This window comes from Simochromis diagramma, unplaced genomic scaffold, assembly GCF_900408965.1.
Source record: "Simochromis diagramma unplaced genomic scaffold, fSimDia1.1 OVJJ01000317.1, whole genome shotgun sequence".
NCBI classification, from domain to species: Eukaryota; Metazoa; Chordata; class Actinopteri; order Cichliformes; family Cichlidae; genus Simochromis; species Simochromis diagramma.
The window spans coordinates 2,289,966-2,304,555 of NW_024386994.1; the positions used below are offsets into that span (position 1 = coordinate 2,289,966).

The 14,590-nt window shown below is 37.6% G+C and overlaps 3 protein-coding genes across 3 annotated transcripts; all 3 read right to left on the reverse strand.

The window, feature by feature from the left end:
* Positions 1-407: 407 nt before the first annotated feature.
* On the reverse strand, positions 408-4,187 carry LOC120739128. Its single transcript, XM_040040812.1, has 5 exons — positions 3,900-4,187; positions 3,080-3,787; positions 2,850-2,957; positions 2,585-2,622; positions 408-2,464 (listed from the first exon to the last, which is right to left on the reverse strand). Exons 1-5 carry the CDS (start codon positions 3,985-3,987, stop codon positions 2,339-2,341), a joined length of 1,068 nt encoding a protein of 355 aa, XP_039896746.1. The 5' UTR covers positions 3,988-4,187; the 3' UTR covers positions 408-2,338.
* Positions 4,188-5,491: 1,304 nt separating this feature from the next.
* On the reverse strand, positions 5,492-8,902 carry LOC120739185. Its single transcript, XM_040040882.1, has 5 exons — positions 8,682-8,902; positions 7,880-8,590; positions 7,656-7,778; positions 7,521-7,564; positions 5,492-6,846 (listed from the first exon to the last, which is right to left on the reverse strand). The coding sequence occupies exons 1-5, from the start codon at positions 8,734-8,736 to the stop codon at positions 6,727-6,729; spliced, it is 1,053 nt and encodes a 350-aa protein (XP_039896816.1). The 5' UTR covers positions 8,737-8,902; the 3' UTR covers positions 5,492-6,726.
* Positions 8,903-9,377: 475 nt separating this feature from the next.
* Positions 9,378-12,568, reverse strand: LOC120739186. Its single transcript, XM_040040883.1, has 5 exons — positions 12,504-12,568; positions 11,694-12,392; positions 11,473-11,598; positions 10,889-10,932; positions 9,378-10,593 (listed from the first exon to the last, which is right to left on the reverse strand). Exons 1-5 carry the CDS (start codon positions 12,556-12,558, stop codon positions 10,474-10,476), a joined length of 1,044 nt encoding a protein of 347 aa, XP_039896817.1. The 5' UTR covers positions 12,559-12,568; the 3' UTR covers positions 9,378-10,473.
* Between the last annotated feature and the right edge of the window lie 2,022 nt (positions 12,569-14,590).

Below are 14,590 nucleotides of genomic sequence, written 5' to 3' on the forward strand. Positions count from 1 at the left end.
TTTATACAGTATCCAAGGTGTGCCAAAATTGGTCAAACCAGGATGATGTTTATATGTTGATTGAGGTCTTCTGGAATCTGGTCCTTTGAAAACAGCAAACAATCTTTGTGTATTCAGAAGTTTGAAATAATAATAATGATGCTGAGCATGAATGCTGTTTTTGGAGAAAACCCTTAGGAACTTTTCAAAAGTTATGACAATATCCTTTGTTAGGGAAATGCCATCAATTTCCAGCACTTTCTGGCAAATTTGAGTGATGCCTCAAACAGTCAGGTGACTTTCCCATCTCATGCAAACAATAAAAAGCAATGAGGAAATGCCAAAAACTTGAGGGTGTCTTCAAAAGTAGTCGATTTCTGTAGACTCCCTGTTAAAATGCCCAATTTAACTGATGTAAACACTGCGTTTTTTTCTCCTTAGATAATTTGCTGCTTTATAATAACTATATGGGGAAGACATTTGCTTACTTTTTAGGCCTAAAGTTTGGACAGATGCCCTAAGAGTGGCCAACAGGCCTCTGTAGTCTATACAAGGTCTCATCTCCACGTTTGTCAAAGAACTGCAAAGAATTCTATTGGCTGACATTTGACATAATGCCTTCTCTCTTTGGATTGTTTTATGGTCTATAAAGGTTTATTGGTTATTTGCATGTGGTCTTTAGGGCTTGCATTTTAACACCTCAGAGGTAAATTAGATAATATACCCACAAAGTCCATTTACTTTGTGGTTTAATGCAGTTTTCTTTAAGACTGACTCCCCACTAAAGTACTTACACCTCTTCATTCTTCTGAAACCCACAAAGACCACTACAGTTTAACTTGGCTAACATAAGTCTCACTGAAATGATTGCTTGAGTTTGACCTTGTGTTTACAGAAGAAACTATGACGGGGTGGAATTTTTTGTGAACACATTTTCTTAAGCATAATAAATCTATGCACACGTGTATGCATAAAAAGAGGTGTGACTATATTGAGTGACAGGTATTTATAGTTTTTTCTTGTTTAATGTTTACTTCAAGATTTTGGGTATTCAGTTTGTTCAACCCCTTAGACTTACTAAGCTGATAACTCCGAAGCTCTACTCTCTGGTCCAAATATGTGTTTTGATGTTTTAAAAAACATGGCAACATCCAAAATACCAAAGTAATCCACACAAACCAGTGGGTAACATCACTGTAACACACAATCACTGCTTCTTAAACCAAGAAGTCTTGAGTTCTATGTCTTTGTTATACAAGATAAGATTTGTAAGTTATGTAGAATTTAAAAAAGACCATTTTGGTGTGTTTATGAGGACAGGCAGCTAATGGGGAAAAACAAAGATTTAAGACTTACCAAGTCTTGTATATCAGTTATTTCAGTCATATCAGGGTGGAGTGCTGAATTGCCAGCTAATGTTAGCAAGCTGTATTCATAAATTGTACAGGTGCAACACAAAGACACAGATATCTTCCAAACAGTCAGCAGGAAAGAAAATAACCCAAATAAGCATCTTGAATGGTGGGTAATATATTTTATTTGTCAGAAAATTCCATTAAAACCGTGCAAAATACACCAGCACAGCAAGAAGGCCCTTCATAGAGCTCATGCTACTTTTGGCAGATCATTTATTCACAAGTAAGTAGCTCCATTTTAATTTTTTCTAACTTTTGCAATTTCAGAGAAATACTCCATTCATCTCTCCTCCTGGAATCGAACCAGAAATCTTTCACCCGTTGAACACGTAAACCACTACACTATGGAAAAATAGCCGTGATGCAAACTTTCAGCAGAGTTAGTTCAAAAGTGCTAATTGCATTAACCTTGTTGTTTTAGCCAGTATACGGCTGCAATGGTGGAAAAGTAGTGGAGGCTTCCTGTTTGCAACTACACAGACACAAAAACAAAAGAGCAGATGGTTTGTTTTTGTTGTTTGTTTTATCTTTGAATCACCCAGACATATAGAGATTTAACTTTATGACTTTTTTTAAACTTCAGACCTTAATCTAAGCTATAAAAAGATTCTTAAATATGTAACCACAAAATGAAAAGATAAACAGATATTCCCCAGTAGAGAGCACTCATTACATTGTACATTGTATTTCTTGTGACATAAACTGGCTTATATTTATGGTGATGTTGCACAGTGTGTTATGCACATGTTCAGAAAGGTTGGCTTCGTAAAGTAACATGTTTTCTTACTGTTTTTCTTACCCCTGAGAATCAACAAGTATACTGATAATGGAAATGTAGCACCTTTGTAACCAAGGCTTTGTACTGATTATCTTCACAACAGATCTCAAAACACACGCTAACAAAACCACATCTTACGCTGAAACAAAGTCTAGATGAAACAGGTTCAGATCTGCTGCCTTACACTGGAGTACACACAGTGATTCATGGTGTCATTCATCTGCCTCCTTTGCCGGTTGGACTTTTGTGTCTGTACGGCAGCATAGTGAAGGTTGTCTGCATCTTGGTATCCCTGGTACAAAAATACACGAGTCAATAAATGTTACAGAAAAAAAATCAAGTGCTACAGTGTAATATATGTATAGGTAGCTGTTCAAAAGATAATTTGATATATATCAAAAAATATAGTCACCTCTGCATTAGCTGCATCTGAACATCTTGCTTGTGACTCTATTGTGAAACACAAAAAATATAAAAGCCTTTGTCTGTAAATACACGCTGTTCAAGAAAACAATATTATAGTTTGGCACTTATATAATGTGTATCCAGTCTTACTAACAAATCAAAGCACTTTACACTGTAAGCCACATGTGCCCTTTCATACACCCTTGCAACTGTTTTTTGTGCACTATATCTAACCATGTTTGGACTGACTGCAAGTGTAAGTGACTGGTTACCTTTATTCATCTTGCACAGTAGAAAACCCATTAAAATACTCAAAGTGGTGGTGAATGCCAAGGCTCCACTTAAAACATGCACGAGAAAGTCAGGAAAGGTCACCTCATCTGTAGAGAACCAAACATCCATCAACCATCAGTGTTGTTAATATGTTTCCATTAAAAGCTGAATGAGAGAGTGTTAAAGACTGTTTAGCAAATGTGAGACAGGCTACTAGAATGCCACTTACCCTCCGAGCCCAGCTTGGTCCCATTACCAAACAGTATGTGTCCACAAGAGGCAACAGCACAATAATACATCCCATTATCAGACAAATTCAAGCTCTTTATTGGCAAATTGTAGACGCATGTGTTTGTTTGTGTGTTAGCTTTCCTCTCGCAGCGATTGTTCCTGCCCTCATGGGTGTAAATGAGTCCTGGATGGGATTTTTCTGAGCTTTTGAACCAGTAAACACTGTGTTCTTCATCACAAGTCCCAGTGTGGACTGTACAGTTCAGAGTCAAAGAGGCTCCTAGCTGGACGGTTGCAGAAGACAGCTGATGGACTGAAGTTTGAAGGTTCAAATCCGAACCCTTCACATGGATAGTGGCGCCCTCTGCAAATTCGAACTTGTACGCATAGCAGCTTATGCAGTAATACGTTGCTGAGTCAGACATTTGTAAATTCCAGATTGTCAAGTGGTTCTTTCCATTTTTACTGTCCAAAGAAAATCTTGGATTGTTCTTGAAATCCTCGCTAAAAGTGCCATCTTTGTCATGTTTGTAGAAGCTAGAGATGAGCTTTGGCTTTTGTCCCAGGGTTTGTTTGTACCAGTAAAACATAGCTGCAACATCACCTTCGTAGAAACATCGCAAAGTTACAATGTCCCCAACATTAGCTGATATAAAGCCGCTCTCTTGACGAACATTTGAGGAGAGCTGAATATTAGTTACCCGGTCTGTAAAGAGAACACCATGAATGTTTGCACTTAAAATCACAATAAAAGCCTAATCACTCTATAAGTGAGATTTAATTTATATTTTTAAGAATTTAAGGTATTCCCAACTTACCAATTTTCCAGAAGAACAGGCAAATCAAAGCAAAATTCAGAGATGTCATTGTGATCAAAAGGTCTTGACCAATGTAGAAAACCTCCATACGTCCTGTAGTCTTAGAGACAAGGCTCCGTTTGATTGGCTAACCAAAAGTGACTCTGAACTACTTTTGAAACAGGGTACAAAAGTTTAACGCCCCCTTCATTATGAATTTTGGTTCTCACAGCAAGAGATGTGGAAAACAATACCAGAGTTATAGTATTACATTATTTTAACCATTAAAACCCCAAAAATCAATAACGTGAGTGAGAGCAAACTTGGCCAAGGTTAGGATGTTTCCGGTTAGTGTGAAAAGTAATTTAGCGCTACTTATTGTCTTAAGAACAGTGAAATGAACCAAGATCTGATTGAAAGACGCCACAGACATTAGTTATTGTAGTGGCTGTGTGTATGCCATATCTGGTGATGCAAGTTTTCTTACTTCAGTGAGCCATATCCTTTTTAAATGCTCTATGAAAAGATCATATTTCTTATTTTTAACTTCCCGTCATTCATACATTTGGATATGTTTCAGTGTTTCTCTTGCTGGTCCCACCTTCACATTTCTAATTGTCTAGCATGCTTAGAGAGAAATGCTGCATTATCAAAATTCGATTTTCTAGGCTTCTGTTCTGTTAGTAGTTTATATACATCTTTTCATTGTCTTTTCGGTTGCAATAATATGAGTGGCCACTGGGGAAAATTAGGGCAATAATCGTAAATGGACTGGTTCTTATATAGCGCTTTTCTACTCTTCTGAGCACTCAAAGTGCTTTACACAACTTGTGCTTTCACACCCATATTCGCACAAGCACATTTTCCTAGGTGCTTTCTAAGTAACATTCACACACACACTCATACTCTGATGCATGCAATTTGGTGTTAGTATCTTGCTCAAGGATATTTGGCATGCAGACTAGGGGAAGCCTTCCGATCAGTAGATGACCTGCTCTACCGCCTGAGCTACAGCCACCCCCACATGAGGGCATCATGTGACTTACTCACAATACAACCATCAATGTCCACCCAATGGGGGCCATAAATGGACTTGCTGCAATCGTTGAGATATATGAATCTGAATCAAAGTGGTGCGTTTGGTGATAAAAAAAAAAAACTTAAATAACGTGAAAAATCCAGAAAATTAATGGAAAATCTGTGAAAATCCAATTGCCCAGACCTGAAACTTGCTGTTTAAACATTAACAGCAATGTCATGAAAGTGACGCTATCCCACACTGAGAGCCATGAGTTGAAGCTTGCATGTTGACTAGATGTAAATTAAATAATATCAAGCGTACATTCCTTGAAAAGACTCAAGGACTGAACATTGCGCGATAAAAAATTGAATTTTGAGTATAGGAGAGAAGGAAGTACTGCAGCTGCAAACAGATCAGCTTTTGTCCCCATCACTGACTTTTCCACCCTGGTGACACGTGTAACAACCTGCATCTTCATAGCTGTTTTCTACCAGAGTCTAGCAATGGAGGTACAACTAGAAAGGTGATGTTACAAAATTTTACAAAGACGATTTAATTGAGGCGTCATCACATTGGTAGGTGTAGTGGTTGGTAGTTCACTCTTGTTGTCTCTGACACAGCTGCCTCCTACAGCTACTGTCACTTTTATTGAACTCTCAATCACTAAGTCTCAGTCATTTATGTTAATTGGGATCATACTGGATTGCAATACAGTTCTTCTGGTTAAGGAGGTCAAAAACGTCCTGCATCTGTATTCACTGTCCTCTAGTAAAGGCTAAAAGCCCAAAAAAAAAGGATATTAAAAAAGCAGTGGGGCCATGGACACAACGGTTTTTGATATTTGGTTCATGTTTTAGCCATAAGGAAATGTTTATATTGCACCAAATTACATTTATTTTTATTTACATTTTATTTACATTTATTTTATTTTTCATGTCTGTCATAGAATTGTGTTAGTTAAAATGTGTGTGAACCTTATAGACTGAAAGGCCACAAGAGCTTGGGCTTCACTGGTTTTGTGTGGATAAGAAGCAATATAGTTATAGAGTGCATCCTATATGAATAAAATGAATAAAACAAAGACAATGTGATTGATTGCATTTTGATTTATTTTAGTATTTTGATGTAGTCTACTGAAGAAACTTGAGCATCATTAATACTGCATGGCTGCAGTCCATAAACACACTGCAGACACTTCCTGTCTGAAACCAGAAAGACAAAGTGAGCTAGGTGTTCTTCAAAGTACTTTGAAAGTCAGTCATTTGACTGTTGACCACACAGAAGCTACATACAGAGTCTCACTTCTCTGGTTTCAGGTGTGCAAACAACACCAAATGGAACAACATTCTGCAAATGCAGTTGTGAAAGATGTATGACATGTCTTAAATTATCAGAAGATTATCACTGATAAATTGTTTCCTGTCATGTTCAGCGTAACTGCATATTTAGAAGTTAAGTGCCTGCTCACCACAACACTGCTATGAGGAGGCACAGGCCTGCTGTTTCTGTGCGTGCAGTCTCATCTCTGAAGGCCACACTTAGAGACTGCAGAGACGTTCTGTTTATGATCCTTTTGCATTACTGAGTTTGTAATATTTGTAATATGAGCTTGCTAGCTTATGTTCCTCACAGTTCTACTGGCTTTTATGTAGCAATCTTTCTCTTTTACCTTTCTTTATCTCTGGCTTGTAGTTCTCTTCTTACCATACACAATATATTACAACAATGCTTCAACAATCAACAAATCGAAAAAACAAACAAAAAACAAATGCTTTAAAGACACAGTTCTTCTTACAGGACAACATGGCTACAAATGAAATTCCAGGTTTACTGTTTGACACTGGAGTACACACATTCGGTGTTTGTGTTGTCTCTTTGTCTCTTGGATCGGTTGAACTTGTGGTCCCTCAAAGCAGCATAATGGAGGTTGTCTGAATCTTGGTTACCCTGATAATAACATAACAATTTCAAATTAGTACTTTATTAATCTTTATTGCCACTACAACATAATGGCACATTGCTAAGGACATCTACACATCTGGAAGAATAAATGCATCATCAAATGTGCTGCTTTGCATTCAGTAGCAGGGAGGTGCAGTTGATGGTGGGAATCTCACAGTTCATACCAGACTTCATTTGCAATATGTATACATTTATATTGTGCCTCACGTCTCCTTGTACCACAGAAATGTGTCAAAGTTGCCAACTCTCTGCTGGCTTAATAACTACAGAGTTTCAAACCTCCTCTGGTATTTACATCAACACAAAAACTGCACCGGGAGCTTCATGGCATGTTTTGTTATAGCCGAGCAGCTGTTCTGGTTCTAATGTTTAGATGGCCCAGTACTTTTGTCGATATACAGTATTACTGATTTCTTCCACTTTGTCAAACTTGATAACTTCCAATGGTTGGTCATTATGTTGATGGAAGCCATAACTGTATCTAGCAATGTTTCCTCTTATTTGTTTTTAAAGATTATTTTAGTAAACATAGGTCCAAACATAATTTTCTGTTGCTTAAGATAGTAGAAATGCAAAGATTGCAACATCACAAACTAGAAAACTGGTGTACCCTACTTCTGTCTATCTACATACAGTTAGACTGGCAGATTAGTACTCACTTCTGTATTTGGAGTTGAGGCATTTGCAGATCTTGCTTGAGAGTCTGGTTATGAAGGTTGGAGACAAAGATGCTTTTTAAGTCTTTATGACTGTATATGCTACCTAAACATGAGTGAAAAGTAACCAGCGCCTACCTGAACTTTGGCGTTTCATTTTGATATTAATCCTCAGTGCTGCATATGACAGTATAAGCAGCAGGATAATGGTAAATATCAACGCTCCACTCAGGAAATACACCAAGACAACAGAGTGCTCATCTGCAAGTTAAGATGAGTAAAGCAAACATTTTTGAACATGCTTTGTGTGTAAAACAGCCACAGTCATGCAAATATGAAACGGATTTTGTATTGCTACTTACGCTCTAAGTGGAGCTCTTCCCGGTCTCCAAACAGTATGTGTCCACATGAGGCAACAGCACAGTAGCTCGAAGCATCAGAGAGATTAGGACTTTTCATGGGTAAGTTGTAGAAGCAGGTGTGTGTTTGTGTCGTAGGCCTCTTCTCATACTCATCACTCCTGACTCCGTTGGCATAAATGAGTCCAGGATGAGATTCGGCAGAATCCTGGAACCAGTAAACTCTGTGGCCTCCATCATCGGTATGTTTGTGTATAATACAGTTCAGAGCAGAACCTCCAGGCTGAATAGTTTCAGATGGAACCATCGTCTCAGACTGATGGAGCAAAGTTTGGATGTTTATCCCTGAACCCTCTACACTGACAGTAACACCTTCAGAAAATTCAAAATCGTATGCATAGATACCAATGCAGTAATAAGTAGCTGAGTCCGAAATCTGTAGATCTGAAATGATCAAGTGATTGTTACCATTTCCAGTGTCTAGTGAGAAACGAGAATTGTTTTCAAACTCACTGTAAAACGTGCCATTTTTTTCATGTTTATAAAATTTAGACACAAGCTTTGGATTCTGTCCCAGAGATTGTTTATACCAGTAAAACATCACTGCCTCTTCTTCGTAGAAACATTGCAAAGTCACTTTGCCACCAACGCTAGGCGACACAAAACCACTTTCTTGACGCACATAAACTGAGGATTTCAGGTTAGTCTTCTGAGCTGAAGAGGAAAAAAACACTGATTTTAAAAGATTGTGTATATCAGTATATATATGCGTTCTATACAGCTGTATTTAGAAGAGACAACTTACCTACACTACCCAGTGCCAGGCATGTCAGACACAAAGCAAACTTTAAAGACATCATCGTGTCCACATCGTATCCTGTTGAATGTACTGACTCTCACCAAGCTCTTTATTCCTCTGAGTGGACTGCATTTGATTGGCTAACGAGAAGTAACGCCTAGGAGCATCAAGACTTGTGATGTTCCACACCGATTTCTGTCCCTTTAATTTCAACTTAAATGTAATCAGGTACACTATGACATTGCTTTAACTATTGTTACTTTCATTACTTGATGTTCTGTAAATTGCTGTTTTTGATCACAACATATCAGAAAATGACAAACTGTAACAATAAATGGTACGCTAACTATTTTCATGTATTGCACCTCTGCATAATTATACCCCTGCATTATCTTCTCCAGTAACAAAAACAGTCTTGGTCCATAAAGAAAAATCTGATTTTATATTAAATGTATTAGCAACAGCTGGGTGTGTCTATGTTAGCTAATTGTGGGCAGCACTTTCTTTTAATACTCTGCACAAGTGCCAGCGCTAACACAGACAGAAAACCTGAAGAGGTAACCAATGAGTCCTGGAAGAATATGGTAATATGAAAACCGTTATGTCAAGATAACATCAGTAAATATATAAAATATATATTTGTTACATTATGCAAATTTTACAGGGGTATTCACTGCTTCATATATGAAGGACTCGTGTTTAAGAGCTGATATATGGGGCGGAGCACAAATAGATTTGCTGGGAGTCATTAAAAGAAGCTCAGGCTAATCTCTAAATAGCTGCTATTTGCAGTTGGTGGTAATGTTTACTTATATTATACATGCACAGAGTGTGCAGTATGCACAAATGTTAGCTATTAAAATGACTCTTAATAATATTCGCTATTTTATTAGTACAGGACACCTGCTCATCAGGGAAATTGCAAACAAACTATTGTAATTACCAGATTGTTGTCTTTTTTTAACTACCTAAAAGAGTAATTGGTAAGCCGAGTTAAACTGCGTGGCTGCAATGTACAAAAACAATGCAGAGACTTCCTGTTTGAGACCACAAAGAGTGCAAAGGGTCCTACAGGAGTGCATGGCTCAAGTATACTGACAGCTATGTTTTTGCCTATCAACCACACAGACGCTAAAAAAAGACTCCCTCAGCTCTGCTGTGCGCAGACGACACATTTAGAGTAAACAACCTGCAAAGGCTTTCAGATGCCATCGATACATTTAGGGCAGATAATCTGGAAGATTTGTGTATGTCACATAATCATTTTAGACTTTGCAATAAGGCGGGATTTGTTGTTGTGAAATGGTTGCCGCTTTGTGTGAGCAACCTACCACACCTGGAAGAAGACTGTGTTGTATGAGTCACATCTGCAGTGCCATGCCGGTTGTTTCCTCCTGACTCAGATTGTGTTAATGAGAGTGTTTCATTCAAAAATAGATCTAGAATCAAATAATGTGTGTTGAACTAGAGGGTGAAGTGCTAATTATGCGCAGGCTTTGTGAAATATAGAGGGCTGTTCAGATCTTAAGCTCTGCAACACAAAGGTGCATTGTGTGCATACACACAACTGTGTGTATGTCGCTCGCTGTACATCGTGAATGCAATGTAAGTACAGTGACAATGGAAATATCACACCTTTGACAAAAGAACCTGGCTCAGCTGCAGTTAAGCAAACATGTCTGTTTATTTTGTAAGGCACAGATTTACATTTAGTTCACGGAGGAGAAAACCACACAAACAAAAAAGCAAAAAATGTGTCATTTTTCTCACAGAGACTACAAAGAAAACATGTCCAACTTTATTGCTTCACACTAGAATAAACACATTGGCTAAGGGTGTCCTCTTGCTGCCTTCTTGATCTGGTGGCCTTGTTTACCTTCAAAGCAGCATAATGGAGATGGTCTGCATCTTGAGATGCCTGTTTAGAAAAAAAGAAAGACAAATGTTACCCTTGAACCAGCAAGCATAACCACTGGATGGCACATTAAAAGAAAACCTCACTTATAATAAAATTAATTTCAAAACAACAGAACCACTACAAGTGAAAACTGGACATTGTGACCTTCGCAAGAATATGTAATACTGCAATGCATCGAATTGTTAAGGTGCTCTTCATTCTGTGTTTTTTTTCCCTTCCATTGTAAGGTCTCGAAAAACAGTTAATTTATTCACTGATATTTTTTTAGAAATTAGAACATTACACAAAAACTTACGTCTCCATTTGGATCCGAGGTCCCTGAAGACTCCGCGCGAGGGTCTGTTTATAAAAAAGAAAGAAAAAAATGATCATTCTTTTAACTCAGTTGGCGCAGTCACGACAAAATGACTCTCCATATGTAGTCAACACAGAATTGCAGAGGACACTTTAATATACTGAACAACTGAAGCACTAAGATTGTTTCAGTAAACCACCGATGACTTAATAATAAATTAGGTATGTCCTGAGCTAATTCATTTCATTCCAGTAAACAAAATAAATAAATAACTACATGTAAGAAATTTTTTTTACATCTTTGCAATTGACAATAAGAAAAGGTACAAATTGCATTTGTGTAGTAAACATATTTATGAAATGACTTTGTTAAAAAGAAAAATGAAAGAAAGAAATGTACTTGTTGTACACATTATCTGGACTTTAAGCGAGTGGACCAAAAATTTCAACCAAGTGTGCGGAAGAAACACCAGTTGATGTCTTCAGTTAACGTAACAATGAGCATTATGACTACTTAACAACTTATTAATGTCTTTCTGCCTTGTTATCGCATTCAGTAAAATCTAAAGAAGTCAGTTAACCCACCTGTGCATTTGCAGTTTTTTCTCTTGTACAACGTACAGGCTGCATAAGCCAGGAAAACCAACAGACTTGAGTTGAACGCCAAAGCTCCGCTCAAGGCGTACACATAGATAAAAGATTCCCCCTCTTCTGTAGAGAACCAGACATTAAAAGACACCACATACATCATATTTGATTAGAAACTATTGTTACTGTTTAACAAAAGAGGCAGGAGCGGTAGCTACCCTCAATGTTCAGCTTGGCCCCATTTCCAAACAGTATGTGTCCACATGAAGCCACGGCACAGTAGTAGGTCCCAGCGTGAGACCGATTGAGACTCTCCATTCGCAGGTTGTACACACAGGTTTGGGTCTGTGAGCTGCGATTCCTCTCACATTGGTCATTTCTGCCTCCGTGGGTGTAGATGAGTCCAGGGTGAGATTCCTCAGAGTTTTTGAACCAGTAAACACTGTGTTTTTCGCTACAGGTTCCAGCGTGCACTGTACAGTTCAGCATCACAGAGCCTCCAGACTGGATGGTCTCAGGTGTTGATTGATGAACTGAAGCTTGGAAAACCAAATCTGAATCCTTCACTTGGATGATAATCCCCTCCAAAAATTCATACACATATGAATAGCCACTTATGCAGTAGTAAGTAGCAGAGTCTGACATTTGTGCTTTTGAGATCTTCAAGTTGTTTTTATAGTTCATAGTTTCCAGTTCAAAGCGAGACTCATTCTTAAATTCATCAGTGAAAGTGCCATCTTTTTCATGCTTATAGAATTTCGACACCAGCTGTGGTTTCTGTCCCAGAGGTTGCTTATACCAGTAAAACATCACTGCAACAGTAGTTTGATTGAATGAACAATTTAAAGTTAAATCCTGACCAGCTTTAACAAATGTGATATTTAATGATGGTGATAGCTTCAGAGCTGCCAAATGAACTGAAAATAAAAGAAAATACACAGTGAACTTAATATAATAACTGGATAAGTATTGGAATTTATGAGAGACATTGTGTAGCTGTCAACAAAATTATTTAAGTTGCAACTTACCTATTGATCCTGAGAGTAGATATGTCACATAGAAGGATAACAGCGGGGGTGTCATTTTGTTCAAATTGCTGTGGATCATTGAGAGAAGGTCTTTACGTTCTCTACTTATCAGAGACAAGACTGTTTTTGATTGGTCACTCAGAATGACTGAAAGATCACATGCTCAGTGCCCCCTGTAGGGTTCATTTAGGTCTATGAGACGATCTACAAAGGAGGTAATCAAAGCAGATTTGAAAAACTTTACTTCAAAGAGCAAGTTATGCAGATTTACTGAAGAAAATACACATCCAGTTTACATTATGGCAGGCTCTGCCTGTACATGTGACCAATCACATGAGTACTACTGAATAATTTACTCATCACTCAATTAATGTTATTCTACCATAAAGGTGCTTTGCAACCTGCAGCATATGTAAATGTTCACCATTAGCATTGGCTAGTTAACATTAGCATTCTTTGAAGGTCTGAATGTATTATGCATGTTTGGTAGCCAGGTCTCACCTCTTGAGTTTGTCACCGTAATGTTTATGAACAAGAATAAACTTGCTGACGGAGCCTTCACAGACTTTACAATAAACATATCTTTGGTCATATTGTATAATGTTTAGATTGGTCTTTTTTGTGACTTTTTCAGTGTTCATATGGATAAAAACTGAGAGATTTAGTGCTTTATTTTGTACAGCTTGTGTCGTTATGCAATGTCATGCAAACAAAACAGCATAAGGAGATCTATTTAATCATGGTAGAGGTGTTTTGTTTTTAATTAACACCATATGGTTCAACATGTAGAAAAGGAAGAGAAAGCATAACAGAAATGTTTCATGTGGTATTTTTAACATAAACTATATATGAATGTAACCACTGTGATGTCACCCACTGTACTACCAGAAATACACTGTCACATAGCTGACTGACACAAATCTCTGTCCTACTAAGGACATGCGCATGTCCAGTCTTTTAAAATACAAACAACAACACAAAGATGCTTCATAGCAACTGTGTCTGTTATTAAACTGCAGGAACGTGCAGAAATAGAAGCTACAGTGAGACAACTCTGTTGATGACTGCATTGATTTTTTTACTCTTTGAAGATCGGGCTCTGGCTCCTGGGCTGGCGTTGACATACATTCACTCTGGGTTCTTTGTTAGCTTTGTGTTAGCATGCTGTGTGTGCGGATACTTGCATAGAGCCAGTGTAATGCCGGTGGCTGTTTCTGTTCTAGATGCAATGTGCACTTTACGTAAAAACTCGTGTCCTTTTGTGCAATAAAGATAAAAGTAATATCAATATCACCACTCCTCAAACGTTAGACTGGACCACCTTTTTCTGTCTCCCTGCACATAAACGCAGGATGAAAAATACATGTTTGATGTTTTTTCCCCCTTACTATCTATTGATTGTGCAGATAATTGAAAAACCTAATCATATCATTCTTATTGTAACTTCCTATTTCTGAATTTAATAGAGTAATCTGCATTATAATATATCACATTCTATTACTGTGTTAACAAAAAGTGTCATTTTTGACATAGTAACATATTATGTTATGGCACATTGCCTCCAAGTCTGTATACTATATATTTTCAGTGTTAGCAGTTTGAAAATATGGATGTTTTTTAAGTGATCACAACTTACTGTATATGGCTAAACTATATTACCATGCTTGGTTCATAAATTAGCATAAACCAGTAGAACAAAGAAACGTTGTAATTAGTAACATAAATAAGACAAAATAGCATCACTTTGCTCACAAAACTGAGGCCTAGCAGACAGCTATTAGCGGTTATTGGCTAACACACCTATCAACCTACCGCGTGAGTGAGCCTAAATGACATTCAAACATCTTACTCATTTAAAAACAGATCATTTGTAATGATGGTAACGATTACCTATAATATCTCTGACAGAAGTTAGGTATTTCAAATTAGGAGACTATGGAAATGACTTCACTTTTGAAGTGGCCATGGAAGAATTGCATTATTTTGTTCTTTTTCTAAACTATTGAAAGTTGTTGCTTTATGTGGAAATACTATTTGTGAGGAATCTTGTCACAGTAACAAGGAGGTTGCTCGGTGCATGAATGGAA